Here is a 26,633-nt window from a genome sequence, read left to right as displayed (position 1 = left end):
TCCTTTGCTAACAAAGACAGTTGTTCTTGTATTGAGGAACTGAAGGAAGGAACGCTTTCACTCCCTTATGCAGCTGTTCAGCTTGAGCAGAAAAGGCACAGAGAGGTTTTCGATATTATAACAAGATTCCATGAAAAGGCATATAATAATGTATTTATGATAATATATAAGGAGCATAAGTGAGAGATACATATTTGTTCATATAAAAGAGCTTATAATAATATATGAAAGAGCTTATATGAGAGATATATATTTTCAGTAACCATTAAACAGTTATTTAAAATTTACTACCTGGTCGCCGCTGCTAACTAGCTTTATAAAACACAAATAAATAGCTAAAACGCAATCAATTTAAAATATTTCGGCTAAATTTTATCGTGGTACTAGCTAAATCTAGTCTTTCCAAATCTCGCGAGATCTCGCATTACGTTGGGTTTTGATTTTGACGTACGTAAAACCATTTCAGGTTAAAACTCAGAAATCAGTAAAAAATAAAAGTACTTAAAACGGTCCTGAATGTTAAAAAGCTTAAATAATCTATAATTCTCCCAAAAATTAATTTCAAATAATATTAAGTAGTTTTACAAATTTTAATTTCTTTGCTTTTTAGAATAAAACAGATTTTCTTACAAGAAACTTTAAAATAGTAACTAACTTTATTACCAGTATCTGTGATTATTTGCTTAAAAAAAAGCTGGTTCAGAGAAATTAAAGAAAAATAGGCTCAATGATCATTAAAATGTTATAAAAATGATTTTTCTTTTAAATACAGCAGTATTAAATATTTGGTTTGTTTCAAACGGTCTTCTTATAAACAATTTTTTTAACTGAATGAAACATTTTCCGCTTTTTCACAATTTATCCAAATTTGTAAGTGATTCAAATATTCAGATGTTAAAAATAAACGAAAAATGTATCCTAACTTAATGCTACATCTTAGTTGATCCCCCTTCTCACTGCAGTGTGACGCCCCCTTCTGGACGCTCTTGCTCTGTAGGTACTGGTTTAAAATACTTTTAGAGCACTGATCCTGTTTTTAAGATCCAACAATAAAGTCCAAATATAATAATAAGAGCAAACACGTGAATATGGCCAGAAGTAGGTTTTATATAAAATTTGAGACAGTGGATACAGAGGCGATATGCTTATAAAAAATACAATCAAAAGAAAATAAATGAATCTTTTCTCTTCTATTTCAAGCAGATGTTCAAGTTAGCAGATGAAATGTAAAAAGGCACTAAATGTACAACATTCCAGTTTTAAAGAACAGAGGCCATGATCGTTCAGAGAGAAATAAAAACAACAAAATCACAGGGAAATGGTTGTCTTCGTAATGCAAGACATAGTGCAGGTTTTACAGAACACATCAAACAATTAAACGACTATTTACCATCAAATAAACACCGAGCACATACTCATCGTGGGCGAACAGTTCATCCTGCGTTCGCTCGAACCCCCAGGAACTGCACGTAAAAGCTCCTTGGAATAACTGGGAAACATAGTTTCTCATAGTTTAATTTTTACGTCACAATTTTCACAACAGCACTAAACACTGCAGGCAGTCACAATCGGGAGAAAAGCGACCAGCAGTTTGTGGTTTGTTGGTATCATACACGGTTGGTCTTTTCTCTGTTTGGTCGAGGTGCATGCTGCTGCGTGGCAACAAAAAAATAACAGGAACCAAGAAGAAAACAGAAAAATGGAAGACGACAGTCTGCATCAGGTGGAGTCAAAATGAGCTGAAATCAGGATTCCTTTAGTCAGAAAAAAACTTCATTCAAGTTCACTGAAAACCACTAAGATGCATTTATGTTTACTGAGAATAAATGCATCAAAACTGTTTTTACATTTAATCATTTCCAGAAATCACATCAAGTTATTTTAGATCAATTTACCAGAGCTAAATTTTTTACGGATTTTTATGAGCATCACAGCTCTTAAGGCAGTAGATTTTAATGTTTTTAGGTTTTAACATTAAAACTTGGCAGAAACGGGTAACATTTATAGTTTTCAGTGACATCCCAATGATGCAGTCAACTTTAGAAACTCAACTAAGAACATCAACTCATGTTGGTGACTTATTCTAAATGATCACCTTTTCTAACTATTTGATCATCTCTTGTGAGCGATACGGTTTTATAGTTTTTACATTCAGGTTTGTAATGATCAATCACCTTAAATTTCCTTTCATTCTGTTACAAGTTTCTGCAGATTTCATCTCCTCCCTTTAATCTCAAACTTTTCTAACACATTCACCGTAAAAAAAAAAAAACATTTTCCTGAAACTTGATTAAAGATCATGAAATAGGCAGAATCACATTTTAGACGTTAATATTTGGTTCTTTAACGTGTTGAAACGTGGCACAAAGTCAAATCTGGACCCGCGCTGATTGGAAAGGAGATTCCGAAGGATGTAAATGAAAACAAATCTTGGTAAAGCCCGAAAGCCAGGATAAACATTCAGAGAGCATGTAAACTTTCAGCTGGAACTGAACAGATTTGGAACTTTAAGACAATTTTTAATGTTTTTTTGCAAAATCTTTTGATGCCATTTACTCACAAGGTGTCGATTCATTTGGAATTTGTATAGAATTACTTGTTTCAGTTGCAGATTTGTTGCGCTCGGAATGTCAGATTTGTATTATTTTGGTCCTGATTTAGTTTCTTAGTTCTCCAAACCTTCCCAAAGCACTTTTTGACTCACAGGGACTAAACTGAGAAGAGTTTGAGAGGAGCTCCAAAGGCTCTCTGAGAGGAAATTTGATCTCGGCTCACATGAGAAATTTGAGAACATTTGGGAAGAACCTTGGGAACCTTGTTGCAAGATGTTTTTGTTCCTTAAAGAAATTCTAATTTGCAACATAATGAGTTCTTAATTAAAAAGAAATCTAATTAGAACTTTTTTCAGATACTGTTTTTCTTATTTCCCCACCTGCTGACTGAATAAATCATCAAGTCGGCTCATTCTGAATCAGTCCTGAGCAAACTGCACGTTTGTTTGATTTTACAAAATAAAAGACAAATAAAGCAACTTTCTTGACCTCTACAGCAAAACCAGCGTCCTCTAGAAGGACGTCCACAGCCGAACCACACTGGAATGAGTTACAGTAAACAGCACAAAATCTTTAAACGATGAGTTCAACTTAAATACAAACACGGGTCGGCGTGGAAAGTTACTGTATTCTGAGTCACGAGCTGCAAAACAAATCATCCTCATAGGCGATGGAAACAAACATACATAACAAATTTGGCTTTTAAATGCTTTAAGACAAAAGGAAATAAAAACTGACATCTGGAATGCATTTAAAGCTCGACAGTATCTGGAAAATAAATCTGATATTTGGCCCATAAGTGAGAAAAATAAAACTGAGATTTACATAAAATATAGATTAAAAAATAACATTAGTATTATGTTTTGCGTGTTAGTAAATTATATGCAGTGTGTTTGGAAGTTGTTTCATTAAGCAAAACCTCCCAGTTTTTATAAAAGAAGAAAATTCACCTCAATTGAACTTTTTTTTTTTTTTTTTTCAAAAATGAATTAAAAATACTGAATATATTAATTTTAAAGTCACAACCTTAGAGGGCAGTGAAGAAAAAGAAAAATGAGCGGGAAAGACAGTGGGTGGAGATTTGATTTAAAAATAAAATTTAAAATCATTAACTTAAAAACAAAATCACGACTTAAAGAGGATTTTTGTTCCACTGAGGTGAAAGTTCCACGGGAGTAAAAAGGGTACCACAACAACATGCCAGGAGTTGTTTTTTTTTTTTTTTTGACGGTGAGCTGGAAGCATTCACAGTAACACGACGTGGGACGGCTTCTCCTAGCTGAGTAAAAGTACCAACTTCACTTCACGGATGTTAGAAGAACTGCATGCAACGTTACCGCGAGCGATGTCCGAGCTACGTCTATATGGAATCAATATGGAAACGCGCCACGGTGGAGACAAAACAGACTGTTGCACCGAGTACATGTACATTAATATGAAAAAAAAACATGCGTTTAATCCAAACTTTCATTTATTCAGATTTTTGTAAATTTTACTCGACTGGTATCAATTTTTCTTCATGTTTCAGGGTTTTTTCAGTCACTTCTTTCAACCAAAAAGACATTTTTTTATTCTGATCGACGTCTTTCACATTAGAAAGACTCAAAACGAGCAGCTCAACAAGAAAACCTTTTTATATTTTTTGCACAAAAATCACTGTGCACGCTCCGAGGTTTCGTACATATTTGGCGATTTTTGTTTTCACGTTTCTGTATTCTGATAAGGGAGATAATTCCAAGGATGGGACTGTTCTTTGCAGCTTTTCATTTCGTTTCTGGTTCAGAGTTCATTTAAATTATTCCGTCTCTAAACCAAAAAAGCTCTGAAGGCAGTTAGTATGTGATCAACGCAGATATGTAACAAAACTTTCAAACACGAGAGGTTTAAAAGACAAAGAACAAAAAAGAAAACTCAATATTCGCATGAATATAACTCATCTCCATGCTAACAAAAATAAATATGCAAGACTCTGGTTGTTCAGGACCTGAGGCTCGTTTTTCTTTCATTAGCACCTGCTAGGAAACAACTATACCTGTTATTGTTATTTTTAGAACGGCAGACCCTTTTCATGAGGATCAAAACTTAACGGGTCCATTTCCATCATTAATCCTACTGTTTGTGTGTTTTTGTGATTTAAAGAAAAATAAACATTTTTTTTGGTGCACACTTCAAAGGAAGGGGTCCTAAAAACATTTTAATGTGTAGTTTGGTAATAAAAGAAAGACATTTTTCTAGCAGCTATTTAAGGCGGAAATCAGAAGTTTAGAAACACCCGGCATAAATCTAAACAGAAGAAATTGATTCCATCTGGAGGAGGCAGACGCTAACGTGACCAACTACTCAAATGAAGGGTCAAAAAGGTCACGCGCCTGGTTCAAGAGAGGTTTTTATGATCAAATTAAAGTTTGATAAACACCAAGCAGGATATCGGAGGCTGAAGTGACCATGAATTAATGGAGATCATTTAAAATATAAAGATATATTTTAATAAATATGCAAAAATTTGTTGTAAGAATGTGCATTAAAATAAAAAAACAGCCAAACAAACAGCTACTGATGTGATGTTGACGGTTTATGAAAGTGGATTTAGTGGCGTCGGTGCAACGGTCTGTAAACGCATCTCAGAGTGAGAGGGGATTAAAGAAAGTTTACAAAATTAAATATTTTTAGTTGGAATGATATTTTTATTTTGATCCCTGTACTTGAGAACTCCTTTTTAAAAGGCTCGTATGATGGAGTGGTTTTTTTTTTAGCCGTAACAACAAAGTACGTTAAGACACTATCATGTAACAGCATCATGCGTTCAGAGGACAAAATACGGAGAAAAGAGAAACGACACCAGTTTTGTCCCTGTTGAACGGTTCCCACCCTCCCTGTGAGCAGCTAACGGAGGTCTCAAACTTTTTAGTGTTTTCTTTGTTTCTTTTGGTCCCCGTCTTCAGTTTTTACAAATGTCAGCGTAGACCACCGGCTCGATCTTGTGGAAGGAGTTTTTACTTCCTGAATGATCCAGCTGGGCGTATATCACCGGGCCCTAGAGCACAAGAGAAACAGAATCAACACAGATCAACTAAACCATAAAAAACAGCAACAAACGAAGGCTTTTATTCTGTTAAGCTAGTTTAGTGTGAATTAGTGCTCAAACATTCATACACACAATCCAGATTGTAATCTTTAGCTTTGTGCATGAGGAGTTTGCTCGTTTTCCTGCATTTTCTGGCATTTTTGGTAAAACATCTCAGACCACTGATTAGATTTTACTAAAACCTCCAGACAGAAACAATTCCACACATCTACCACTTTTAGAGTCAACCCAAGTCCAAATGGGCACAACAGCAAACAGAAACATGACTGACTTCAGCCTGGATGCTAAACAAAACGATGCTCGGCACAAATGTGAATGGAGGAGACAACCCAGAACCATTCATGTGAGCTGGAACCAGTCAAGCTGTGGCCTCCAGTGGATTTGGTTGTACCTGTAGTGGACCTGAGGGGCTGGAACACCTGGAAGCCTCTCGGTTGGATTCTGCCTTCTTTTGCGGCCGCAGAGACTGAGAGCTCGCGCTCTCCGGGGTGGTGCATCTAGATAAGGGTTACCATTTGCCGTGGTGTCGAGCAGACATTGGGACGCATGATGCATAAGACACGGGATAAAAAATAAAGCAGTGAGAGATGAACACATGAAATAATGCAGCTACGAGGAAAACAGAGACAAGCTAAAGGTGGAAAGGAGCTTCTAAAAAGGTTACGACTGGAAATAAAAAGACATGAAACTCTTTGGATGGCGAAATAACGATAAGACGCCTCATTACAATCACAATAAATATCAAAGAATTTCTACCAATATTGATCTGTCCATATTAGTAACTAGAAGGTGGAAACATAAATAAAAAAGGTGGTGTAGCCTTGTATATATCTATAGACTTGAAATCAAAATTAGTTGAAAAAATGACCATCTGTGAAAAAAATGTTATGAAGTAGTAACTATAGAAGTTAGTAATGTTAAAGAAAAATACGGTATAATAATTAGTTGTGTATACAGAACACCTGGTTCTGATGTGGTAAACATTTACTGACAAAATAAGTGAGCTGGTTGATCCAGTCAAGAATAAGACCTTATTTATGTGGTGATTTTAATATAAATTTAGATAATCTTGGGAGACTAAAAACATCCGACTTTGTTGACTCAGTGTTTAGTATGGGTCTTTTACCCTTAGTCACCAAACCACCTAGGATTACTACACTGAGTGCTACTATTGTTAATAATATTTTAACAAATAAAAAGCATGAAGTTATTAAGAGTGGTATATTGATGACTGATTGATATCAGTGACCATTAACTCATTGGGTAAAGCACAAAAATAAATTCAAACACAAGAGATAAATCTATTAAAGCTATAGATGCACTTATTTATAACCTCAGGATACAAAACTGGAAGGAAGTTTATGTTAAGGATGTTAATGTTGCATATGATAAATTCATATTTAATAAACGCTGTAAATTACAACAAACTAAGGTTGGCAGTGAACTACATCCTGGGTTGACTAATGGCATACATAAAGAATGCCTGTGTAAAGAAAAACACTTCGTACAGACATTTTCTTAAATTACAGACGAAGGAGGCAGAGGAAGGATATAAATAATCTAAAAATAAATTAACCACAATCATAAGGAAACACAAAAAGAATTATTATAGTGAATTGTTAAGCAGAAATTAAAACAATTCACGAGCTACATGGGGAATAAACAACCGTGTGACCAGGGTAAATAAAGCTGATTCTAATTTGCCTAGTTACTTTGTCAAGGGGCACACTGATATTTAAGATTTCAAAGAAGTCACTAAAGAGTTTAATGACTTCTTTGTAAGTGTAGGGACTAGTTTGATAATTCTAAAACCAAATGTGGAAGACAAACTGAATACTATTACAGAAAATCCTCACAGCATTCACCTTACTAAGGTTGAGAAGAATGAAGTGATTGATATTGTTAAAAAACTGTGGAAACAAAAGATCTACTGATAATGAGGATTTGGATAACTGAAACTGCTGTTGAACCGTTTACAGATTATATATGCAATTTGTCACTTTCATTGGGAGTATTCCCTGATGCAATGAAAATTGCTAAAGTGGTCCCATTATTTAAGAATGGTGACAAACATAATTTTACTAATTATCGACCAATATCATTGCTTCCACAGTTTTCTAAAATTATGGAAAAAATCTTTGTTACACGAATGGATAAGTTTATTGAGGAAAATAGTGTTCTAAATAATGGACAGTATGGCTTCAGGGCCAATCACTCAACTGCTTTGGCTATAATCAGTGGCGGATTTAGCAATTTGGGGGCCCAAGGCGAACACACACATGGGGCCCCTTACACAAAATTTTCGACAATCTTATCTTTAACTGGATTTGTGAAACTCTCCCCTCTTCTGACATGAGTTATTTTCCATTTTTATTAGTCCTCCTCTTTTTTCCTGTATTTCCCTCCCTTTGAGCGCGGGACACACTTCTTTCCTGCAAATACAATTTCACAGGTGTTGCTAATACCTATGATCCTTCAAGGGATGTGCTCAAAGAGGAGTTCAACATTATGAATGAAATGTAGTGTTTTATTTTACAAATACCATTATAAACACAAACTTACATCTTAAGAAACATTATTTTAATAACGACACTGCTAAATTCTTTCCAACAGTATAGATGTGTAGTGTATTTTGTCCGAATGGGTTTGCCGTACTTTGACGTCATCGGCAGTCGAAGGACCCCGAGCCGATCTTGCACCCGAGCAGATCTTGTACGGACACCGGCAGGAAAATAGGTCAAATCTCCAGCCAGAACTTTTTAAAAAATTCCACAGGGAACCCATCTGAGCCAGGGGATTTTCCGTTTGGCATTGACTGGATTGCTGCCCATACCTCACTCGGGCTAAAGGCTGCATCAAGAGAAAAGAGGTCCTCTTCCGAGATAGAAGGCAAAGAGATATTATTTAAATAAGCAGCTCCATCTGGATCACACCGTCCTGCCGAATAAAGGGATTTATAGAAATCTCTAAAAGTCTTGTTAATACTTGACGGATCATAAATGGCTTCCCCTTTATCCATTTTTATTACAGTAATGGATCGCTCACTAATCTGTTTTTTCAATTGGAGGTGGCTCGATCTGTTGCCAAATTCATAATAGTTCTGCTTAGTATAGAGAAGCAGTTTTCGAGCGTGGTTAGTGTATTCTATATTAAGCTTAGTTCTGACAGCAATTAATGCCTTGAAATTTTCTGGGGTGGGAGATTGCTTATGGATCTGTTCCAGCCTAATCACTTTGGATTCAAGTAACCTGTTTTTCTCCATTGTTTTCTTTCTGAAAGAGCAATAGGAGATAAGCTAACCGCGCACGGTAGCCTTCGCTGCATCCCATATTATAGTGGGCGAAACTGGTGAAAGGCTATTTTCTGCCCAATATTGAGAGAGACTTTTTCTTACATAGGCGCAAGAGGAGTCGTCGTTTAGTAGTGATATATTATATTTCCAGATAGGGGTCCTAGGAATGTCAGAAATTAAATCACACTGTAGAGAAACAGGGGCATGATCCGAGATGGTGATTGGGCCAATTAAACAAGATTGAACAGAGTAGAGAAAGTTTTTAGGGGTAAAAAAGTAATCAAGTCTAGAGTATGAATTATGGGGATGTGAAAAGAAAGAGTAATCCTTCGTATTAGGGCTCGGCATGCGCCAGATATCGATTAGCACAGAATCCGTGCATAAACCTTTGAGAGCTGACAAAGCCCTTGGGTTGGATACCGGCGCCGATTAGGATTTATCCAACCTGGCATTTAGTATGCAATTGAAATCGCCACCCATAAAGCCCAAACAATCACAGTGCTGATTAAAAAGTAGCACTATTTGAGATATAAAGTTTGGTGAGTCTGTGTTGGGGACATAAACATTGAGTATAGTAATGGGGCGTCCAAAAATCAAACCCTTAGTGGGGGAACTTCTCCAGGCCCTCTTTAGCAGGGTGGGACTGGGAGGAGAGTGCTGTAGCCTTTTAGCTGGAAGCTAACCGGAGCCTGGGGCTAACGGTGGGTTGGTTCACCGGCACGTGTCGGAGTCAGCCCGGTTATTATCAGCTGCTTAACGACACCGAGCGGGTTCACGTTAACGTTTGAAAGCAGCGCTGATTCCAGAAGCCTCAGCACAAAGTGCGTTCGTTAGTCTGAGCCAGCATGACGAACAAGGGAAGCGAGCGGCAGCGGAAAGCGGGGGCGGAGTGGAGATAGTGGAATTTTGGGGTAAGGGTCTACGTAGGGGGCGGGCGTATTACGTGAACTGACCCATCTGATTGGCCGCATATCAGAAGGGCTACATTTGATTGGTCAAATAATACTTACGCGTAAAAAACAGAGTTGGTTTACAAAAAGTTGATGTATGACACGAATGGAAATGTTTGAACCAAACATTTATCGCCGTTTTTGACGTGCTTTGTGATGGGCCTATCGCACGTCCTGTTATCGCGATGACGATAATTTTTCGATATATTGTGCAGCCCTACTGGGCAGGGTCAATATGGTAAAAATGAACAACCTCCCACGTCTTATTTATTTCAGAACCTCCCCTGTTATTTACCCCCCTCGTTCATTAAATCCCTCAACTCGGAGATTTCACGTTTTATTTGGAACAATAAACATCAACGAATAAAATTTTCTACGCTTACTAAATCAAAGCAATTAGGAGGCCTCTCCCTACCTAACATACAATTTTATTATTGGTGCTCGCAACTCAAAACTATATGAGACTGGTTCTCGAACAGAGTGTCATCCCTGTGGGTTGAGTTGGAAACTCTGGCCGGTCTCCCTAGAAGACTAACCTGCCTTCCTTATATTGTTAAGTTCGACCAGGTAGACTCTCTCAAAGATAATACATCGGTTTACAATACATTATTGGCCTGGAGGGATGTTTTATTTCAATCCGGTCCCCTCTGGTCTTAAATCCAGATCTACCGCCTCACATTCGGAGTATTGGCCTTCTGGGGCTAATGGTAATACTGGTCACAAAGACTTCAACAAATACCTTCAAATCCGTCATTATACTGAATCCCTGTTACGGTCTGCCTCATTTCGTTTCCAACTAACTGAAATGGAAAATACTTTTACTCTTTCCAGATCCCCTAGGGGCCTCCTCTCTAAGTTTTACACCTCTCTACTTAGTCTGGAATCTTCAAGTTTTGATTCTGTTAAGCGGGTGTTGGAGCGTGATCTGGTGATGAAGATTAACCCTTTGGATTGGCACAAGGTCTGTACGGGAGCTTTCCCTAAAACTACCTCCATTGCCATACAGGAACAAAATTTCCGATTTTTCTACAGATTTGATTACACACCAGTTCATCTTCAGAGGATGTTCCCCACCCGCTACAGCCTTTGTAGTAAATGTAAGACTGCCAAAGGAACATTTTTCATCTTTTTTGGTCTTGTAATGTTATTCAGGCTTTCTGGAGGCAGGTTCACTCAGCAACTCAGGACATTCTGGGAGTACGTTATCCATTGTCACCCTTGTTCTACCTCCTTAATGTTGACCCCCATTTATTAGCCGCACATAAAAAAATCCTTATTAGTTATTCTTAGATTTCTTGCCAAGAAATGTATTCTTTTTGTCTGGTTATCATCCCAGCCCCCCACGCTTAGCCTGTGGGTTGCTCAAATATCCGCCATCCTTCCTCTCGAAAAGTTGACCCATGACTTGCATCATAAATATGACCCATTTATGAAGATTTGGGGGCCCCTTTGCTCTTTTTTACTTAAACCATGACTGCTCTGTTTTCGTCTTTACCGTTCCTATGCATATATATCTATGCATGTGTGTATATGTATATTGGTATGTATATGTAAGTGAATGTGTAGGTGTGTATATGGACATATGTGTATGTATCTACATATAAATGTGTTTTATCTCTATTTACCTACCCATAGCTTGCTCTAACCTCGTTTTGTGTACAGTAACGCTAAGCTGTACAGACACTCTTTGTACGTTCTGTGCCTTTATTGTTTATATATATATTAGTTTTTTGTTTTTTTAGTTATTATTATCCATCTTTTTTCTTTTTTTCTTTTTTCCTTCCCTTTCTTATGTAAAACATTAAAATGAATTAAAAAAAGGTTCTTAAAAACACTGTTGAACAACAAATGTTTTCCAATTAAAGTTTTTGGGTCGTTTAAAGATTTATGAGGTAAAAAGGCCTAAAAGTACGACATCTGGCTGATTAACTACATAGTGGAAAAGCGTGAAATATTAATTCTGTAGATAAATTATTCACTGTTCAGTATAATAATGATGAATAATTTAAATAATCTTTTGTTAAAAATATTTCATTTTATTTTCACATAAAAAAACAGACCGATTTAAAATAATAAACCTCTGTTAACTAATTTTGATAAAAATTATTAGACATGATCTGAATGTGACGACAGAAGAGGCAGAAAACCAACATAAACAATCTCAACGACCTCCTTAACACCATTAGTAAAACTAAAAGATGATCAGTGATGAAAGATGGCAGATGATGGAAGTTTAGCTTAGAGGAAAACTGGTTAGTTGGTGTTAAACATTTACTGAAGTAATCTGATTACTGTGGGAAACCTTTGACCATCTCTTCTTACTCAGCGTTCAGCGAAGAGTTCAGTTAATTTGCCCAATTCTACATCCTTCAGTCTTCACGCTGTGAGGGGTCCGTGCAGCTCCAGACTTTTCTAAAACAAATCAGCTTGACCTGATTTTAGTTTTGGTCTTGCCAAAAAGATAACACTTAGAAAAACGGATTCCAACATTCTAGTGGAGGAACTAGGTTTCAACCCTAAAGCCAGTTTCTCAGTGGGCTGTGCCTAGTCGTGATTTAGGTAAGACAACGACGCTAACGGAAGTTATGGTGAAAATGTGTGAAAAACATGCATACGAATGGCTTTTAGAAGGTTTTCAGAAGATGCAGGACTGGTTTTGGACGGTTTAATTAGAGGACATTAACTGGATCCATGTAGATGTAAAAAGCCCATTTTGGTTTAAGATGGCTCTGGTCCATCAATAATAAGGCTTTAAACCTTGGTTTTGACATTATTTTGCATTTCTGAGGGGTTTGACTGTCTACAGTTATGATTGTGATAAATGATGAATGACCCACACTTGTATAGCGCCTTTCAGAGTCAGAGGACTCCAAAGCGCTTTACAATACATTCATACATTCACACACTGATGGTGATGAGCTACAGTGTAGCCACAGCAGCACTGAGGCGCACCAAAGTTGACCACTGAGCAGGGTTGATGGTTTATTCCTTGAGGTCCACGTGGCAGGGGTGAGGAGTAAGCACCACCTCACCCCTGCCACATGGACCCAAGGGATAAACCATCAATCCTGCTCAGTGGTCAACTTTCCTCGCGGGGTCACACCCATTAGGACAGTGGGAGGGTTAAAGGGACAGGAACACACCTTTCTATTTCCAGGAACCACACGGGAAAAACAATTTCTGTAAGTCAGAAATTTCGATAATACATTTTCGATTTATTGCCCTGCCTTAAGACTTATATTTATATTTTTGAAAAGTTGATTTTCTCTGACCTGATACACACCCACTGTACTAGATACTGTGTGCACATGAATGGGCCAACACAAATTTCTTGCAAAAATCAGCTGCTTATAGAGCCTCAAGACAGGAACATATTACCCAAAGATATAAAGCATTAACATTTTATTATATTATCAGTTCAACCTGAATGTTTTATGTATTTATTGAAAAGAAAACGTCAGACTTGTTTGATTGAATAAAGTCATGTATGTGAATTGGACCCCAGGATGTTTAGTAACAACTTTGGTGACAATTAACAGGGATCCTAATAAACCAGTGAAACCGAACCCTAGTGAACGTTCGGAGACATTTTGAAAGTTTCTCGCAAAATCTCTCCTCCAAAGTGTCACAGAACAGTGAGACACTGGCTTAATCCTCCTCAGATTAGAGTAAAATGATGTGGCTGTAATCAGATTACTTGTAAATGCTTCTGCAGATGTGAACAGAGAATGTTAGTTGTTAGGACACAAAGATGGAGGAAAATGGCCGACACCAGAGCAAAGAGCAACCCCAAAGATCTCAGGTGGAACCCACAGGAAGGAGGTCGGGTGGGTCAACATTCCTTCAGCTCGAGAGGTTAAAGCTCTCAGTTAAATGAAGTTCATGCTGGACGTGGTCAACGAACTGAAAGGAGCTACATCTAGTTTCTGAGTCGTTTTGAAGCAAACTGCGTTAACTCATTCACTGCCAATGACGACCAAAGTCGTCATTTGCATTTTTTTACTGTTTGAGCATCAGAACGAGCCCCCGCGCTGAGAGAACAAACATCTCAGCCCTGAAGCCGATCTTCATCCGCATATGTCCCATGTCACGTGATCAGGAAGCAGACCATCCATGTGTTAGGAGATCGTTTTGAGCCGTTCCTGTAAAAAAAAAAGTGAGCCGCGAACCGGAAAAGCGTCTGCCGATCACAATTCAACAACAGATTATGAAAGAACGGATAACGCTCGAAACACACGGATTCTTCCTGATGTAAGAGGTGAGTCTCCTCTTTGTTTTGGTTGTTTTGGCATCGACATCATCCTGGCGCGCAACGTTCTGCGACTCTTAAAAAAAAACTGTAAAAACGGTGAGAAACGCTGGCAGCGAAGGCCGTTAGCGATCAGGAAACGGCTGGCAGTGAATGAGTTAATGATTAGTAACATCGATAGAGAAAAGATTCAGCTCAGGTGAAGAAAGCCACCCAGCTCCCGTGCAGAGACAAAATCATGAAAACTTTGTCCCCTTAAGGATTTTTGACGTGTCCCACAAAAGAGTTAACATGCAGGCATTTTTATTATTTACTGTTAAAAGACTCAGAATCAAGAGCAGCAGAGAGTCAGAAACCTCTGCTTTAATACTCAGGGTATTAACAGAAAACATTCCTACAATCTCAGACACAAATCAGGTAAATATCAGAGGAGAAAAGTGATTTCTGATGGTTACTCACCCTTCGTATTCATGCCGGTTGTGGAGAATCCTCATGGTTAAGCAGGCAGCCACAGCGATGATGACGAGCACAAACAAAGCACCACAAATGGCTAGAATTATGATGGTGGTGTTGTTCTGGGGGAGAGATTCTGGAAAAAAAGACAATACTTAGGGTCCAAAACCAATGGAGTAAATAAACTTCACTAATAACATCTATGTGCTGAATTTCTCATAATAAAATAAACCCTGGAGAAACCGACTTCTGCTTCTGCATCAAGCTAAAGTCAGACGCGCTTATCTAGACACCAGTCTGGGGTCATGAGCTCCAGGACGCAACACTCTACCAGAGTTCTGTCCAGTCCTGGTCCTTCAGGACCGTTACCCTGGGTCGCTCAGACACTAAATCAGGTGTATTTGAGCAGGGACAAAAGCAGAACAAAAGGAGGTGCTGGTGGGGTTCTCCTTTACAAACATGCTGACCCAACATGGAAGGTGCAGCCACTGATCTGGAGGAAAAGCAGCTGCTATCCTCCGCCCGCTCCACCACCCTGTGGTCTAAAGCCTGGTTCATGCTTCTCCGTCAGCTCCGCAAGGGACAGACACGCACGGATTGACGGAAGTGTTTTGCTCTCATGCGTCTCCGTCTTCTGGAGAGTGTTGCAAAGCAATTGCCCGGCAGGACAACAGAGGGCGTAGCGCTGTTCTGTGGTATCCTGTCATGTATCGGTCCAAGATGGTGTGTTTATATTGTGTTTTTTTTGTATATAAAAGACTTTTAACACGGACAAATTTGTCTCTCATTCTCCTCCACCTCTTCATGCGCTCGCCACCTCCAAAGGGGTCACACCCTGGACCTGGTTATCTCTTTTGGTCTCCCTGTCATGAACCTTGAGACTTTGCCTCCTGTGTTCTCTGACCACTCTCCAATACTCTGTGATGTTACGTTGCCATGTCCTGTCCCTGTGTGTGAAGCTGCAGCTACTAGGTTCAGAGCCCTGGATGCAGAAACTGTTGCAAAGTTCGTGGACTGTATGTCTGTAAAGTTAGAGACCTTTAACCCAGATCCATCTAACATTGATCACTATTCACAACACTTTGATGTACTTTGTAATCAGGTCCTGGACGTGGTTGCCCCTCTCAAGCTTTGCAAGTCTAGACCTAGGAGGGAGCCTTGGCTCTCTGATGTCACACGGACTTGTAGATCCTCTGATAGAAAGTGGAAAAAGGATGGCCTACAGGTCTCGCGTGAGTTGTTCAGAGCATCTCTGGTTGCTTATCAGGATGCTGTGAGGGCTGCTAGAACGGCCTATTTTGCAGACATCATTGAAACAAACCAAGAATCCCAAGATGCTCTACAAAACACTGAACTCTGTTCTGGTGTATCAGGAGCCTAGCTCCATGTCTCCTACAGCTGCTGGAAACTCTGAAGCTTTTCACAGATTCTTTGTTGATAAAGTATCGGGCATTAGAGCAGCTATTTCTGGTAACTCTATTGACCCTGTTCCAGTTCCTACATCACCACCCACCCTGAGCTCCCTCAATACCGTTTCTTAAGCCCTTTTCAGACAGACATTCTGGAACATTTGTGGACAATTCAATCCGGTTTTTAACCGGAACTGTGTTTTCAGACACACCACTTTTGTACCGGAACTTGTCCTTTCGGCTGCGTTCACACAGCAGGGAAAAGTTCCAGATGTCTGACGGCCGCGGGGGGGTGGGGTGGGGAATCGGACTCATGTTAAGAAGAAGAAGAAGAAGAAAATATCATTTCTATAGCGCCTCTCAAGATAAAAATCACGAGGCGCTTAAGCATAATTCTGCGCACACGAAGACGCATAAGAGACCTGGATGATGAAGTTCAATGGTTAAAGGAATCACTGAAGCGGTGTGAAGCGCTCCGTCGCGCGTCTAGACGGTACCGTAGGAGGCGAGCTGCCGTGGTTCGCCGCATGCTACAGCAGCGAGCTATCTAGGTGCACACAGCGTCCCCCGGTCCCCTCCTCCTCCCCCTCCCTCTTGTCCGGAACTCTACCTCACCAGTCTGAAGCAGCCACCCTGTCCGTAACAAGTCTGGACCTGTTACTAGGGGCTTCGTCCGGTTAAATTCCGGAACACGTTATCCGGATGTTTGTATTCAGACAGAAAGGTCTTACGGACAGATTCCGGAACATTTCCGTTTTTCATGGCCTGTCTGAAGGGGGCTTTATTCTGAGCTGAGTAAGCTTGTTGCAAGGCAGAAGCCATCTGGCTCTCCACTTGATGTTCTGCCGCCTCATCTCTGGAAGGCCGCCTTTCCGTGTCTTGGCCCTTCACTTGGTCAGATTATCATTGAGAGCCTCAGCACAGGTGTGGTCCCAGCTGCTTTGAAAGCAGCAGTTATTCGGCCGACCCTGAAGAAACCTGGTGCTGATGTCTCTGTGATAGAAAATTACAGGCCTATCTCTACCATGCCTTTTACATCAAAACTGCTTGAGAAAGTCATTTATCAGCAGCTGGTCTCACATTTAGCTGACTCTGTTTGAGGTTTTTCAATCAGGGTTCAGGTCTGGCCATAGCACAGAGTCGGCTCTACTGAGGGTCTTAAATGATATCTATCTATCACTAGATCAGGGAACATCTGTGCTGCTTCTGTTGTTAGACCTGACGGCAGCCTTCGACACAGTTGACCACGCGATTCTGCTTGATCGCATGGAAGGATGGGTTGGGATCAAAGGGTCTGCTCTGGATTGGTTTAGATTGTATCTCCACAACAGGACATTCTATGTTAAACTGGGTGATGTTTTTTCTTCTTGGGAGGGGCTCCGCTGGGGGGTCCCACAGGGAATCCTTGGTCCTCTTTTGTTTACCATTTATCTGCTTCCTCTGGGGTCAATCATTCGTAAACATGGCCTATCATTCCATCTCTATGCTGACGATTGCCAGATTTACTCTCCATTGTGTCAGGAGAAAGAACACTCCATCCAGTCCTTTGTGTCCTGTATTAACGAGGTAAAGTCTTGGCTAATGGCCAACTATCTGCATCTGAATGAGGGAAAGACAGAGCTCATTGTTTTTCACCCCCAACAGCAGGAATGTGGGTCGTTATGTTGATCTTGGCCCTCTTTCTCCCTACTCAAAACCAGTCGTCACCAGTTTGGGGGTGAAAGTTGATGCTGGACTTAAATTTGATGCTCACACCAACTCTGTGATCCGGTCCAGTTTCTTTCACCTGAGACACCTTGCAAAAATCAAGCCTATGCTGTCAAGAGCCCACCTGGAGTGGGTACTCCATGCTTTTGTAATTTCTAGGCTTGATTACTGCAACTCTCTATATGCAGGGTTGTGTCAGTCATCACTGCGTCGCCTACAGGTTGTGCAGAACAGCGCAGCCAGGTTCCTGACTGGAACCAGGAAACGGGACCACATCAGTCCGGTTCTGGCCTCCCTGCACTGGCTTCCAGTTTGCTATCGTTCACACTTCAGACTCCTCGTCTTTGTTTTTAATTTCTTCCAGGGTGGTACTCCCCCCTATCTAGCCACGCTCCTGAACAGACATTCCCCATCAAGCTCTCTGCGCTCCTCTGACCAAGGCCTGCTCGTTGTCCCTCGTTCTAGGTGTCGTAGTCGCGGGAACCGGGCTTTCTCAGTCCTAGCACCGTCACTCTGGAACCAGTTGCCACCCTCAGTTAGGCTGTCCCCATCTCTGCCAGTCTTTAAGTCGCCTAAAAACCCACCTCCTCCGCTTGGCGTTTCCTGAATGTGTTTGAATTTGGCCTTTATTTATGTTGAATTTATTTCCCTGTTTTCGTTGGTTCACTCTATCCCTTGTTTTACCCATTTGTCTTCTACTAGAATGTTTTACCTTTTTTTGTAATTTGTAATTTGAACTGCTTTTATTTTTGATTTATTCACCATATTTAACTTTGTCATGTACAATGTTTAGCGCCTTGGGCTACCCGACAGGGTTGCGGAAGGCGCTATATAAATAAAGCTTTGATTGATTAAACCCACGTTTCCTGTCATTTTCATCCGCAGATAAAACGCTTGCTGTGCATCTTTTCACTCCTCCGGTCACGGAGAATAAAACATTCATGTTTTTAGAGTTTTTTCACGAGGTATTCTTCAAGCTTCTCCGTGTCTGCCGCTAGTTATTCTCGGCTCTCTTTATGTTTTTGAGGGCGCAATGGTGGCGGTGTAGACAACAGCGGCGTCCTGACCAATCACAAGCTTGCGTTGCCCGTCTCGACTGACGGATGTTTAGAAAAGAGAGCTTGACTCTGCCGTCCTTGCGGAGCTCTCCGGCAGGCCTGCAAGGACATTGCGTGTCTCCGCACTGACGCAGACGGAGAAGCATGAATCTGGCTTTACTCTACGCTATGGAAAGATCTGCATATGGTGATTAACCCAGCTCAGCGCATCATAGGCTGACCCCGCCCTCTCTAGATAGCACGGCCAGCTCCGGGAGTCTCTGCAGGGTTCAGGGAAACCTGTCTATGTGCTGCCCCATCCTGGAAAGATTCTGTGTGACCTCTGACCCTGTGGCAGATGGTGCAAATGCTCTGAATCCTTTAAAGCAGGGGTATTCAGCTCTGGGCCTAGAGGGCAGCTTTGCAGCACGTTTTAGTTTGAACTCTGTTTCAACACGCCTGACTTCAATCAGCTGGTGGTTAACAGGCTTCTGCAGAGCCTGATGAGCTGCTGCACAGGTGATTCAACCACTGAATCAAGTGTGTTGGAACAGAGGAACCACTAAAACGTGCTGGATATCGGCCTCCAGGCCCGGAATTGAATACCCCTGCTTTAAAGGTCTCATCCACTCATTTTTTCAATAAATCTGCTGCGGTGTCTAGAATGAATGAACATTTTACGAGTCGTTTTCTGTGGGAGAGAAGCTCTGATGCTCCTGTTTCAGGGGATAGAAGTAAGTCGGAAGAGTGGGGGGTGGAAAACGACTGAATTAAGATTCCTACTCATGATATCTCACCTCTGACTCGCCAACAACAACGTGAGTCTTTCGCTGCCTTTGTTTGCTCTTCTTTCTTGGGTAAAAAAACGCAACGATGATGTTTTATTTCCACAAATAACATAAACCTGAACGACTTCCACCATGTGGTGGGGTAGCTAATGGTTAGCTTCTACTAGCTGAGACACGCTCTGCTCTTTCCTTCTCTTGGGCGGTCTCAATCCAAGGTGTGCGGGCAACAGATGCAAATTTTCTGTGGCGTAAAGGAGCCTGGCCATTTCTGACCCATCTCCTCTCTGCGGCTAATGAGGGGTTTGGAAAACGTGTCACCTTCAGCCTGCAGGTGCAACTCAAGAGTGACCAACTGTGTTTCTAAAAGAACAAATATCTCACGGTTTCTCAAAGAAAAAGACCTTTAAAGAGGCCGTCTATACCCTGGTTACTAGCACGACAGCACCAACCCCCAGTAAAAACCACTGGCCTTCAGGTAATTCATAGTTCGAAGCTTCTTCTATAAACGCAACCGGTAAACTACAAAACGTTTATTCTTAGGTTGTCAAAAAAAAAGCCACCAAAAGGACAAGTTTCACACTTTGATGCTTTCTCAGTGATGAAGATGAGCTGCAGCACAACCAAGCTGTCTAGCGTTTCTCAGAAGTTCTTCAGAGACATGAGCCAGCTTTTAGTGGGGGTGTCTCTCAGTGACAGCAGCTTATTGCAGGACGAGCATAAAAAGCTTTTGATATCAAGTCTAGGGCTGCTCAATTAATCGAATTTTAATCACAATTACTATCTGAGTTTTGAACGATTATGCAAACAAAACAAGGCGATTATTTGCTCCTTCCGCTTGCGCTGCCCTGAGTTGCAAATGAAGCGCTCCTCTACAGTGTTGCCAACGTAGCGACTTTGACGCCATTTCCAACAGCTTTTCAGATCCCCTTCTTGACTTTTTAACTCTTAAAAGTACCTAGCAAACACCTCAAAAACATCTCTGGTAACCCTTAGCTTTTTTCTGGATAACTGTCGCTTGCCCCTGATTGCTGTGAGACCGGGTTGGGGGTGCAGCTGTGGTTGGGACAATTATTACATTAACTGATGGACTTGTAAATAAATAGTTTATAAATAAGGTAGAAATAAGTTCCTCACGCTGATAAATAACTAATCCCTCTGAGGACACGGTGCTAGTGCACACTCCTACAGCACCTTGACATGACTCAATAAATGTTATGCAACATTTTGTGAACATCAATTTATTTACATTTATTTGTTATAAATGCCACTGTATAATTCTTGCTGTCAGTATTTGCAAGATATTGGTATTTGGGTCTGTACTGGTTAGACTTAAATGAGTTAAACCAAGGTCTATAGCCCTTGGGTCATAGACTATGAGCTATAAGTATATTGGTCTTTTTATACTGGGAATCAGGAGTTATTTTAGTGATCATCTTGTTTCTTATTTAGTTTTGTCCTGATTGTGCCCTGAGCAATTTTATGACTGAATAAAAACAAATAAAATCAACATAAATTGAAAAATCGCCCCTAAATAATCGAGATCTCAATTTCAGTCACAATGATCGTGATTATTGTTTTTGCCATAATCGAGCAGCCCTACTAGTGACGATAAGCTTCATAAGCTGTGAAAACCACGAACCCGCTCTGCTGGTCAGCCACGTTTGACTGGAGCACACGTGTTCTATATTGCACTGATTTTGTTTCCTCAACACAGAGAAACAGCAAACTCCCACCACCGCTCAACCGAAGGATAACAAGTCATCACGCAAACTCTCTGACTTCAAGCAAATAAGAAAAACAAAACAAGTACAAGCCTGCTGGGTTTCTGTTCCAGGGCCGCTTCTACAAACTGGGAGCTTCTGCACAAATATTTCATCCATCACACTAAAGGTTTTCACTGTTTACCTTGTATTAAGTGCCATTGAGGGTAAAAGAACCATGAATTACTTGTTGTGATCATCACACTTTAAAATCACCTACATCCCTGAATTTTTGCTGGGGCGCTGCAGGTTTCTCCGGTGGCGCGGTTTGGTTTATCCTGAAGGTGTTGAGAAGGTTTAGAGGTGAGTAAAGTGAGATTTAAAAGGAGATTTCCAGGTAATCCAGGTGTGTTTACTGTGGATTTTCAGCGTCGTTTTAAATCAACTACAGGCTCGCCCTGATTGTTCTGACCAAAAAGGCTCTTTTAGAATAAAAACAAATTCAAAAGACATTTCTTCAGAAGTAAAAAGCCCACAGCCCAGATAGTCACCTTTCAGAACCACCCTGAGCCTGGTCTGAGCCTGCGTTCCAATTATGTCCGGCGGGTTCTTCACATCGCAGAAGAAGGTCCCGTTGTCGCTGAACTGAGCCGGGTTCAGCTGAATCGAGACGTCCTTCTTGTTGATGTCTCCGATGAACTCAACTCTGTCTTTGAACTCGTCTGGTCCCGGAAATCCCTTCCCATTGAGAAAATAGAATATCTAGGAAAAAGGAAAGATTCAGACGAATGTTGGGGAATTATTGGCTCCTCCTTCTGTTGCTGCAAACAAAATAAAAAATGTTAAAGCAGCAGTTCAAAATATTAACAGCTTCTGATTTTGACATGGACGGGACCAAACAAGAGCAGCGAAACCATCAGCAAAGCTCCTGTTTGCTGATTAATGAGCTCCTGGCAGGCCGGAGTCTGACCAGAGACTAGAAATCCTGCAGCAGCGTTAGAACTGAAAGTGAAACATGGTTTTCTTTCAGTCAGAGACTCACGGCTCACAGAACAAAAGCTTTTTAACTTTTAAAATAATAAATCTGATCAAATTTTCACACTGGAGCAAAAAATAATAAAAACACCCCCAACCCCCGGTGTGACGATCTCCAGACCTGTATGCAGACAAACCTCCGTCCTCATTATGCAAACACTTTCTAACAAACCGAGTGGCAGTTTGTTAGAAAGCACACGGCTGAAACTTCAGAGGACTTAGCTCCGGCTCATTGTGCAACGCCCTCTGCTTACATCTGTTCTGGCATGACTGCGCTGCAAATGAAAGCCCCGCAGGTCATGCCATTACAAGTACAGGGAGGCCCCCGCCCAGTCCGATGGGTCTGTAAACAAGAGGTCTTTAAAATGGGACATGATCCAAGCTCTCCAGAAACTTGCAGCTGCATCTGCGTGTAGAAATGGGACTTTTCTGTTTCTGCTAATTCAGCATTCTAAGCCCCGTTTGTCCAAACAAGAAACATGGTGTTCAATTAAACCTCCATAGTCACAGGGCTGAATTTGTTTGTTTGCTGTGGGTAGATGACCCGAATAAAAACACTGCTTGCAAATTGGGCAGCAACAGCAACATCAATGAGAAAAGGAAAACACTGAACGAAAAGTAAAAGCTGGGTCACTGGTGACACCGAATCAGCAGAAGGAAACAGCTGCAGCTTTTCTCCGTGATCCAGATAAAACAACCCCAGGAAAACACGCCGAGTCAGTGGGAAACCTTCCCAGAGCGGATACGAGCAGTGGGGACTCACCACAGTCGGAGATTTGGAGAAACGAGTGTCGGGCTCACTCGACTGGAACGTCCAGGTCATCGAGGTCAAGCTGCTGACCACTTGGTTGGTCTTAAAGGTGCATCGTAGGACCCCCGTGGTGCCGTTCTGCACGATCACCTCGGCGTCGGTGTAGATGTCGATCGCACACGCAGGCTCTGTGGCTTTATTTTAAAAAAGGAAAATAAATAAAAAGGTTTCTGGTGAAAACCGGTGCAAAAAAGCTCAATTTACGTCTGCAGTGGGGAGGGGGGGGGGGGGGGGGTTACAAACGGAAATCTGTCCTGCATCACAACAATGAAGAGCTCAGCGGGTATGGAGGACCCTTCCTGCCAAAGCAGACACTAAATCAATAAACAAGGAAGTAAAATGTAAACAAATAAACAAATGTGGAAATAACTAAATAATTTCCTCATTAATTTTCTATATTCCCCTCATTTATTTACCAACTATTTTAGCAGGAAGAGTCTTCAACAAGCAGGAGGCCTCAAATGAGATGATGAAATGTGGCTCGGGCGGCAACATGAACGTTTATCTGCTGGTGAGGGGAAGCTGTCGAAAGGCTCTAAACCTTTGAGAGGAAATGTGAAAGCGTGTTTTAGAGGAAGTGTCAACAGGACTGAGAAACTGTACGCAGACCCAACTTAACTACAGAGTTTCAAAACTTTCAGGAGTTTCTGATTTCCTTGAGGCCCTTCGTATTAAAACAATGGACAAACGTAATGAATGCATTTGTTCCAATAAACAAAATCCGCCGCTCTGGAAGGTTACCGCCACAGCCAGATTTTCATCTTTAATCAAAACAATTTTTACAGGATAAGAAGTGAAATTACTGGCGAAACATGAGTGAGTTGTATCAGAAACATTTGGTTTCAGGCTCATCTGTTGTCTCCGACACAAAACTGCAGCTAGCTGCAGAAAAACCTCTTCCTGTTGTTAAAATAAGGCGTCAAAAAATATCTTCTAATGCTAAAATCAGCTTATTTTTCTTTGACCTAAAATCTCCAGTCAGGCTTTATTATAGTTATTATCAGCTGGTAAATCCATCCAATAATCGCTCGAGCTGTAATACGATTCTATCAAGAAAAAGTAAGGACAAAGGTAAAATCTGTTGGTGCCAATAAATAATTAATGTATAGCTGAATTATTAACAAGGCTGTCTTATAAAATAAAATGCAATCAGTCATTTAGACAGTAAGGAAATAAAAGAGATGCTTTTTAGTCTCTCTGTGTTGTTTTAGCAACTAGTGTTCAGTCTTTTCTGGGAAGTTGTGCATAAAAATTATGTGGAAAAATAACCAGACGGTCACGTTAAACCTGAGTCTGTATCTGAGCCCTAGAAGGGTTTAATTCACCTTTAGTTTCATTTTAAACTTATTTCTTTTTCATATTGGTTTGTGATTAAAAGAATTTATTAAAAATGTCTCTACAACTGAATAATGATCACAGTTTATGTGATTTTGTGCAAATACTTTGAATTCAGGAGGTATGGATCCTACATTTTTACAGAAAATGGTAAATCATTGTTTTGTTTTTGACAAATTCAACAGATTTTAGATATATTTTATTGTTTGGTAGCAAAGTTTTCTGCCTGCAGAACAAAGCTGATTATGTTAAACATGTAACCCAACAGGTTACTTATTAATAACGTGCTCATGGTAGTTTTTCTAAGCTTACTGCACATTCACCTTCAGGGCATCTTGACAGCTTTACTACAAACAGTCAATCTAAAAGTTGCTTCTAAATGTTAAAGGAAGAGAGAAAGTCTTTGCTGTCTGCAGCATTTAGACTCGGGGTTGTCTAAAAAGACAGGGACAGAGATTCAGTGAATCAGAGGCAAAAGCAGCTTGAATACCAGACAAAAAGAAGGAAGTGTTGGGGGTCGTTTCCTCCCCAGTTACATGATATCAGTCTAAGATTTATAGCAAAACCACCGTAAACCACCTGTGTTTATAGCAGATAAGCTTCAGCTAGAACAAGATTATTCTGTGTGTGTGTGTGTGTGAGACGGCAAAAGACCTATAATGTAAAAATCTAAAATGAGGGGTCAGTCCACCAGCTGACGGAAGTAACCCTTTGTTTACGTTTCCTGACCTAAACGACAAATTCTTCTAAATTCAAGATTTTTCAGACAATGTATTTATTTGGATTTTATGCACTTATTAAGGGGTGTCAAACACTAGTGTTCGTTAAATATGGTTGAATATGTTAAAAATTTTAGGTAGTTTTTTTAATATATTAGATGTTTTCTGTTTCAGAACATTTTCTAAGATAAAAGCAACACTTTAAATCAACACCCATCAGGTTGATCCTTTTTTTTCATTATCAGTAAAACTGAATAAAAGCAAGGATACAACTTTACATTAAAATGAGATTTACTCATGTAAGCAGGTGAACTGTTTTCTATCTGCTTTTCATTCAGATGCTGAGATTGGAATAGATACGATGATTTATTGTGAAATCTCGGGCCTGCAGCTGAGTTTGAATTCGTGCTGCTAATAGATGAGTAAAAAATCTGATAGTAAATGCTGCTGCTGAAGAGAGGAACGAGGAAATCAGATGCCATCTCTTGGTTTGGAGGCTGGCCCGAACATTAGCAACACAGCTGATCGCCTTGGTGCTAGTATCAACAAATCCCTGCAAATATAACGCATCGTGATCCATAAACACTGCAAATAGTAACAATATTGGGGTGTAAATGTTGGTCAACTAAAAGAAAATCCTCTCTGGGTGACACGTAGACGTTCGGCTAACAAAACAACAAATATGTACAATAAGAGTCTTGATCTTGGATGCGTTTTCCGTGTTAAATGTGAAATTTAAAACACTTTTTGTAACCATCCATCGAGCTAGTGTCTTTTTTTAAAAGCCAAACATGAACGAAACGCACGTTTTCTTTTATCCATCTTCCAGAATAAGCCCACCGAAGGGCGGCAGCTACTGCTCCAACCATACTCCATTCAGATTTCCCCACATTTAACTGATGTGATTTCTAACGACTCAGCAGCGCTTGTGTAAACAAGCGACTACCGACCACTGATAAAACAAATTTATTCCCCAGTGTTTTCATCAAAAATTTAACCCGCAGGGGTCAAACAAAGGCGTTTAATCCGTGAGATTGAGGATGGGGGGTGTAAACGTTGGTTGGCGAACCTGATCTCCCACATTAAAGGCATTGCCTTCAATTCAAGCCTTACATTATAAAGATTTCGCCCATCTTTTGTTTCTAATACTCACCGAATACGACATATAAGACGAGTCCAGTCCATAAAATACCTCCGAGCGAGTTATTTAGCCATCTGGGCTCCATTGCGTTGTTGTAAACAGGAGTAGTTCCTCGGATTTTTTTCTCTACCTTTACCGTCCCAGTCTCTTCTCCTCTTCTTCGAAGCCACACATGCGCTGTTTAGTGAGGCGGGTACTGCCCCCGCCGGCCGACCTGATAACTGCAGCTACTCTCCACCAGCAGCTCAAAAATGTTCGTCATCTTTAAACTTGTCTTATTTAACAGTCTTCCAAGAAAATTATGACCAACATTATGTCTGTAAATCAAACAACATGGCTGTTTATTCTCCAAATGGGAAGACAAGTCATT

At 40.5% G+C, this 26,633-nt stretch overlaps 1 protein-coding gene across 1 annotated transcript; it reads right to left on the bottom strand.

Moving 5' to 3' along the window:
- Positions 1 to 1,087: 1,087 nt before the first annotated feature.
- Positions 1,088 to 26,453, bottom strand: mpzl1l (myelin protein zero-like 1 like). Its single transcript, XM_015961898.3, has 6 exons — positions 26,276 to 26,453; positions 23,021 to 23,202; positions 21,774 to 21,984; positions 14,588 to 14,717; positions 6,029 to 6,134; positions 1,088 to 5,586 (listed from the first exon to the last, which is right to left on the bottom strand). The coding sequence occupies exons 1-6, from the start codon at positions 26,346 to 26,348 to the stop codon at positions 5,491 to 5,493; spliced, it is 798 nt and encodes a 265-aa protein (XP_015817384.1). The 5' UTR covers positions 26,349 to 26,453; the 3' UTR covers positions 1,088 to 5,490.
- Positions 26,454 to 26,633: the final 180 nt, after the last annotated feature.

The sequence above is a fragment of the Nothobranchius furzeri genome, chromosome 10, assembly GCF_043380555.1.
Source record: "Nothobranchius furzeri strain GRZ-AD chromosome 10, NfurGRZ-RIMD1, whole genome shotgun sequence".
Classification (NCBI taxonomy): Eukaryota; Metazoa; Chordata; class Actinopteri; order Cyprinodontiformes; family Nothobranchiidae; genus Nothobranchius; species Nothobranchius furzeri.
The sequence above is the reverse complement of the archived record's forward strand: the minus strand, read 5'-3'. Positions and strand labels throughout refer to the sequence as shown.

Excerpts from the sequence above, each read along its gene's own strand:
- mpzl1l (XM_015961898.3), bottom strand. The coding sequence starts at position 26,348 with ATGGAGCCCAGATGGCTAAATAACTCGCTCGGAGGTATTTTATGGACT. Across the intron at positions 23,203-26,275 it reads CGTCTTATATGTCGTATTCG|CCACAGAGCCTGCGTGTGCG; the intron begins GTGAGTATTAGA and ends TTTAAAATAAAG. Across the intron at positions 14,718-21,773 it reads GCTCAGGGTGGTTCTGAAAG|AATCTCTCCCCCAGAACAAC; the intron begins GTGACTATCTGG and ends CTTTTTTTCCAG.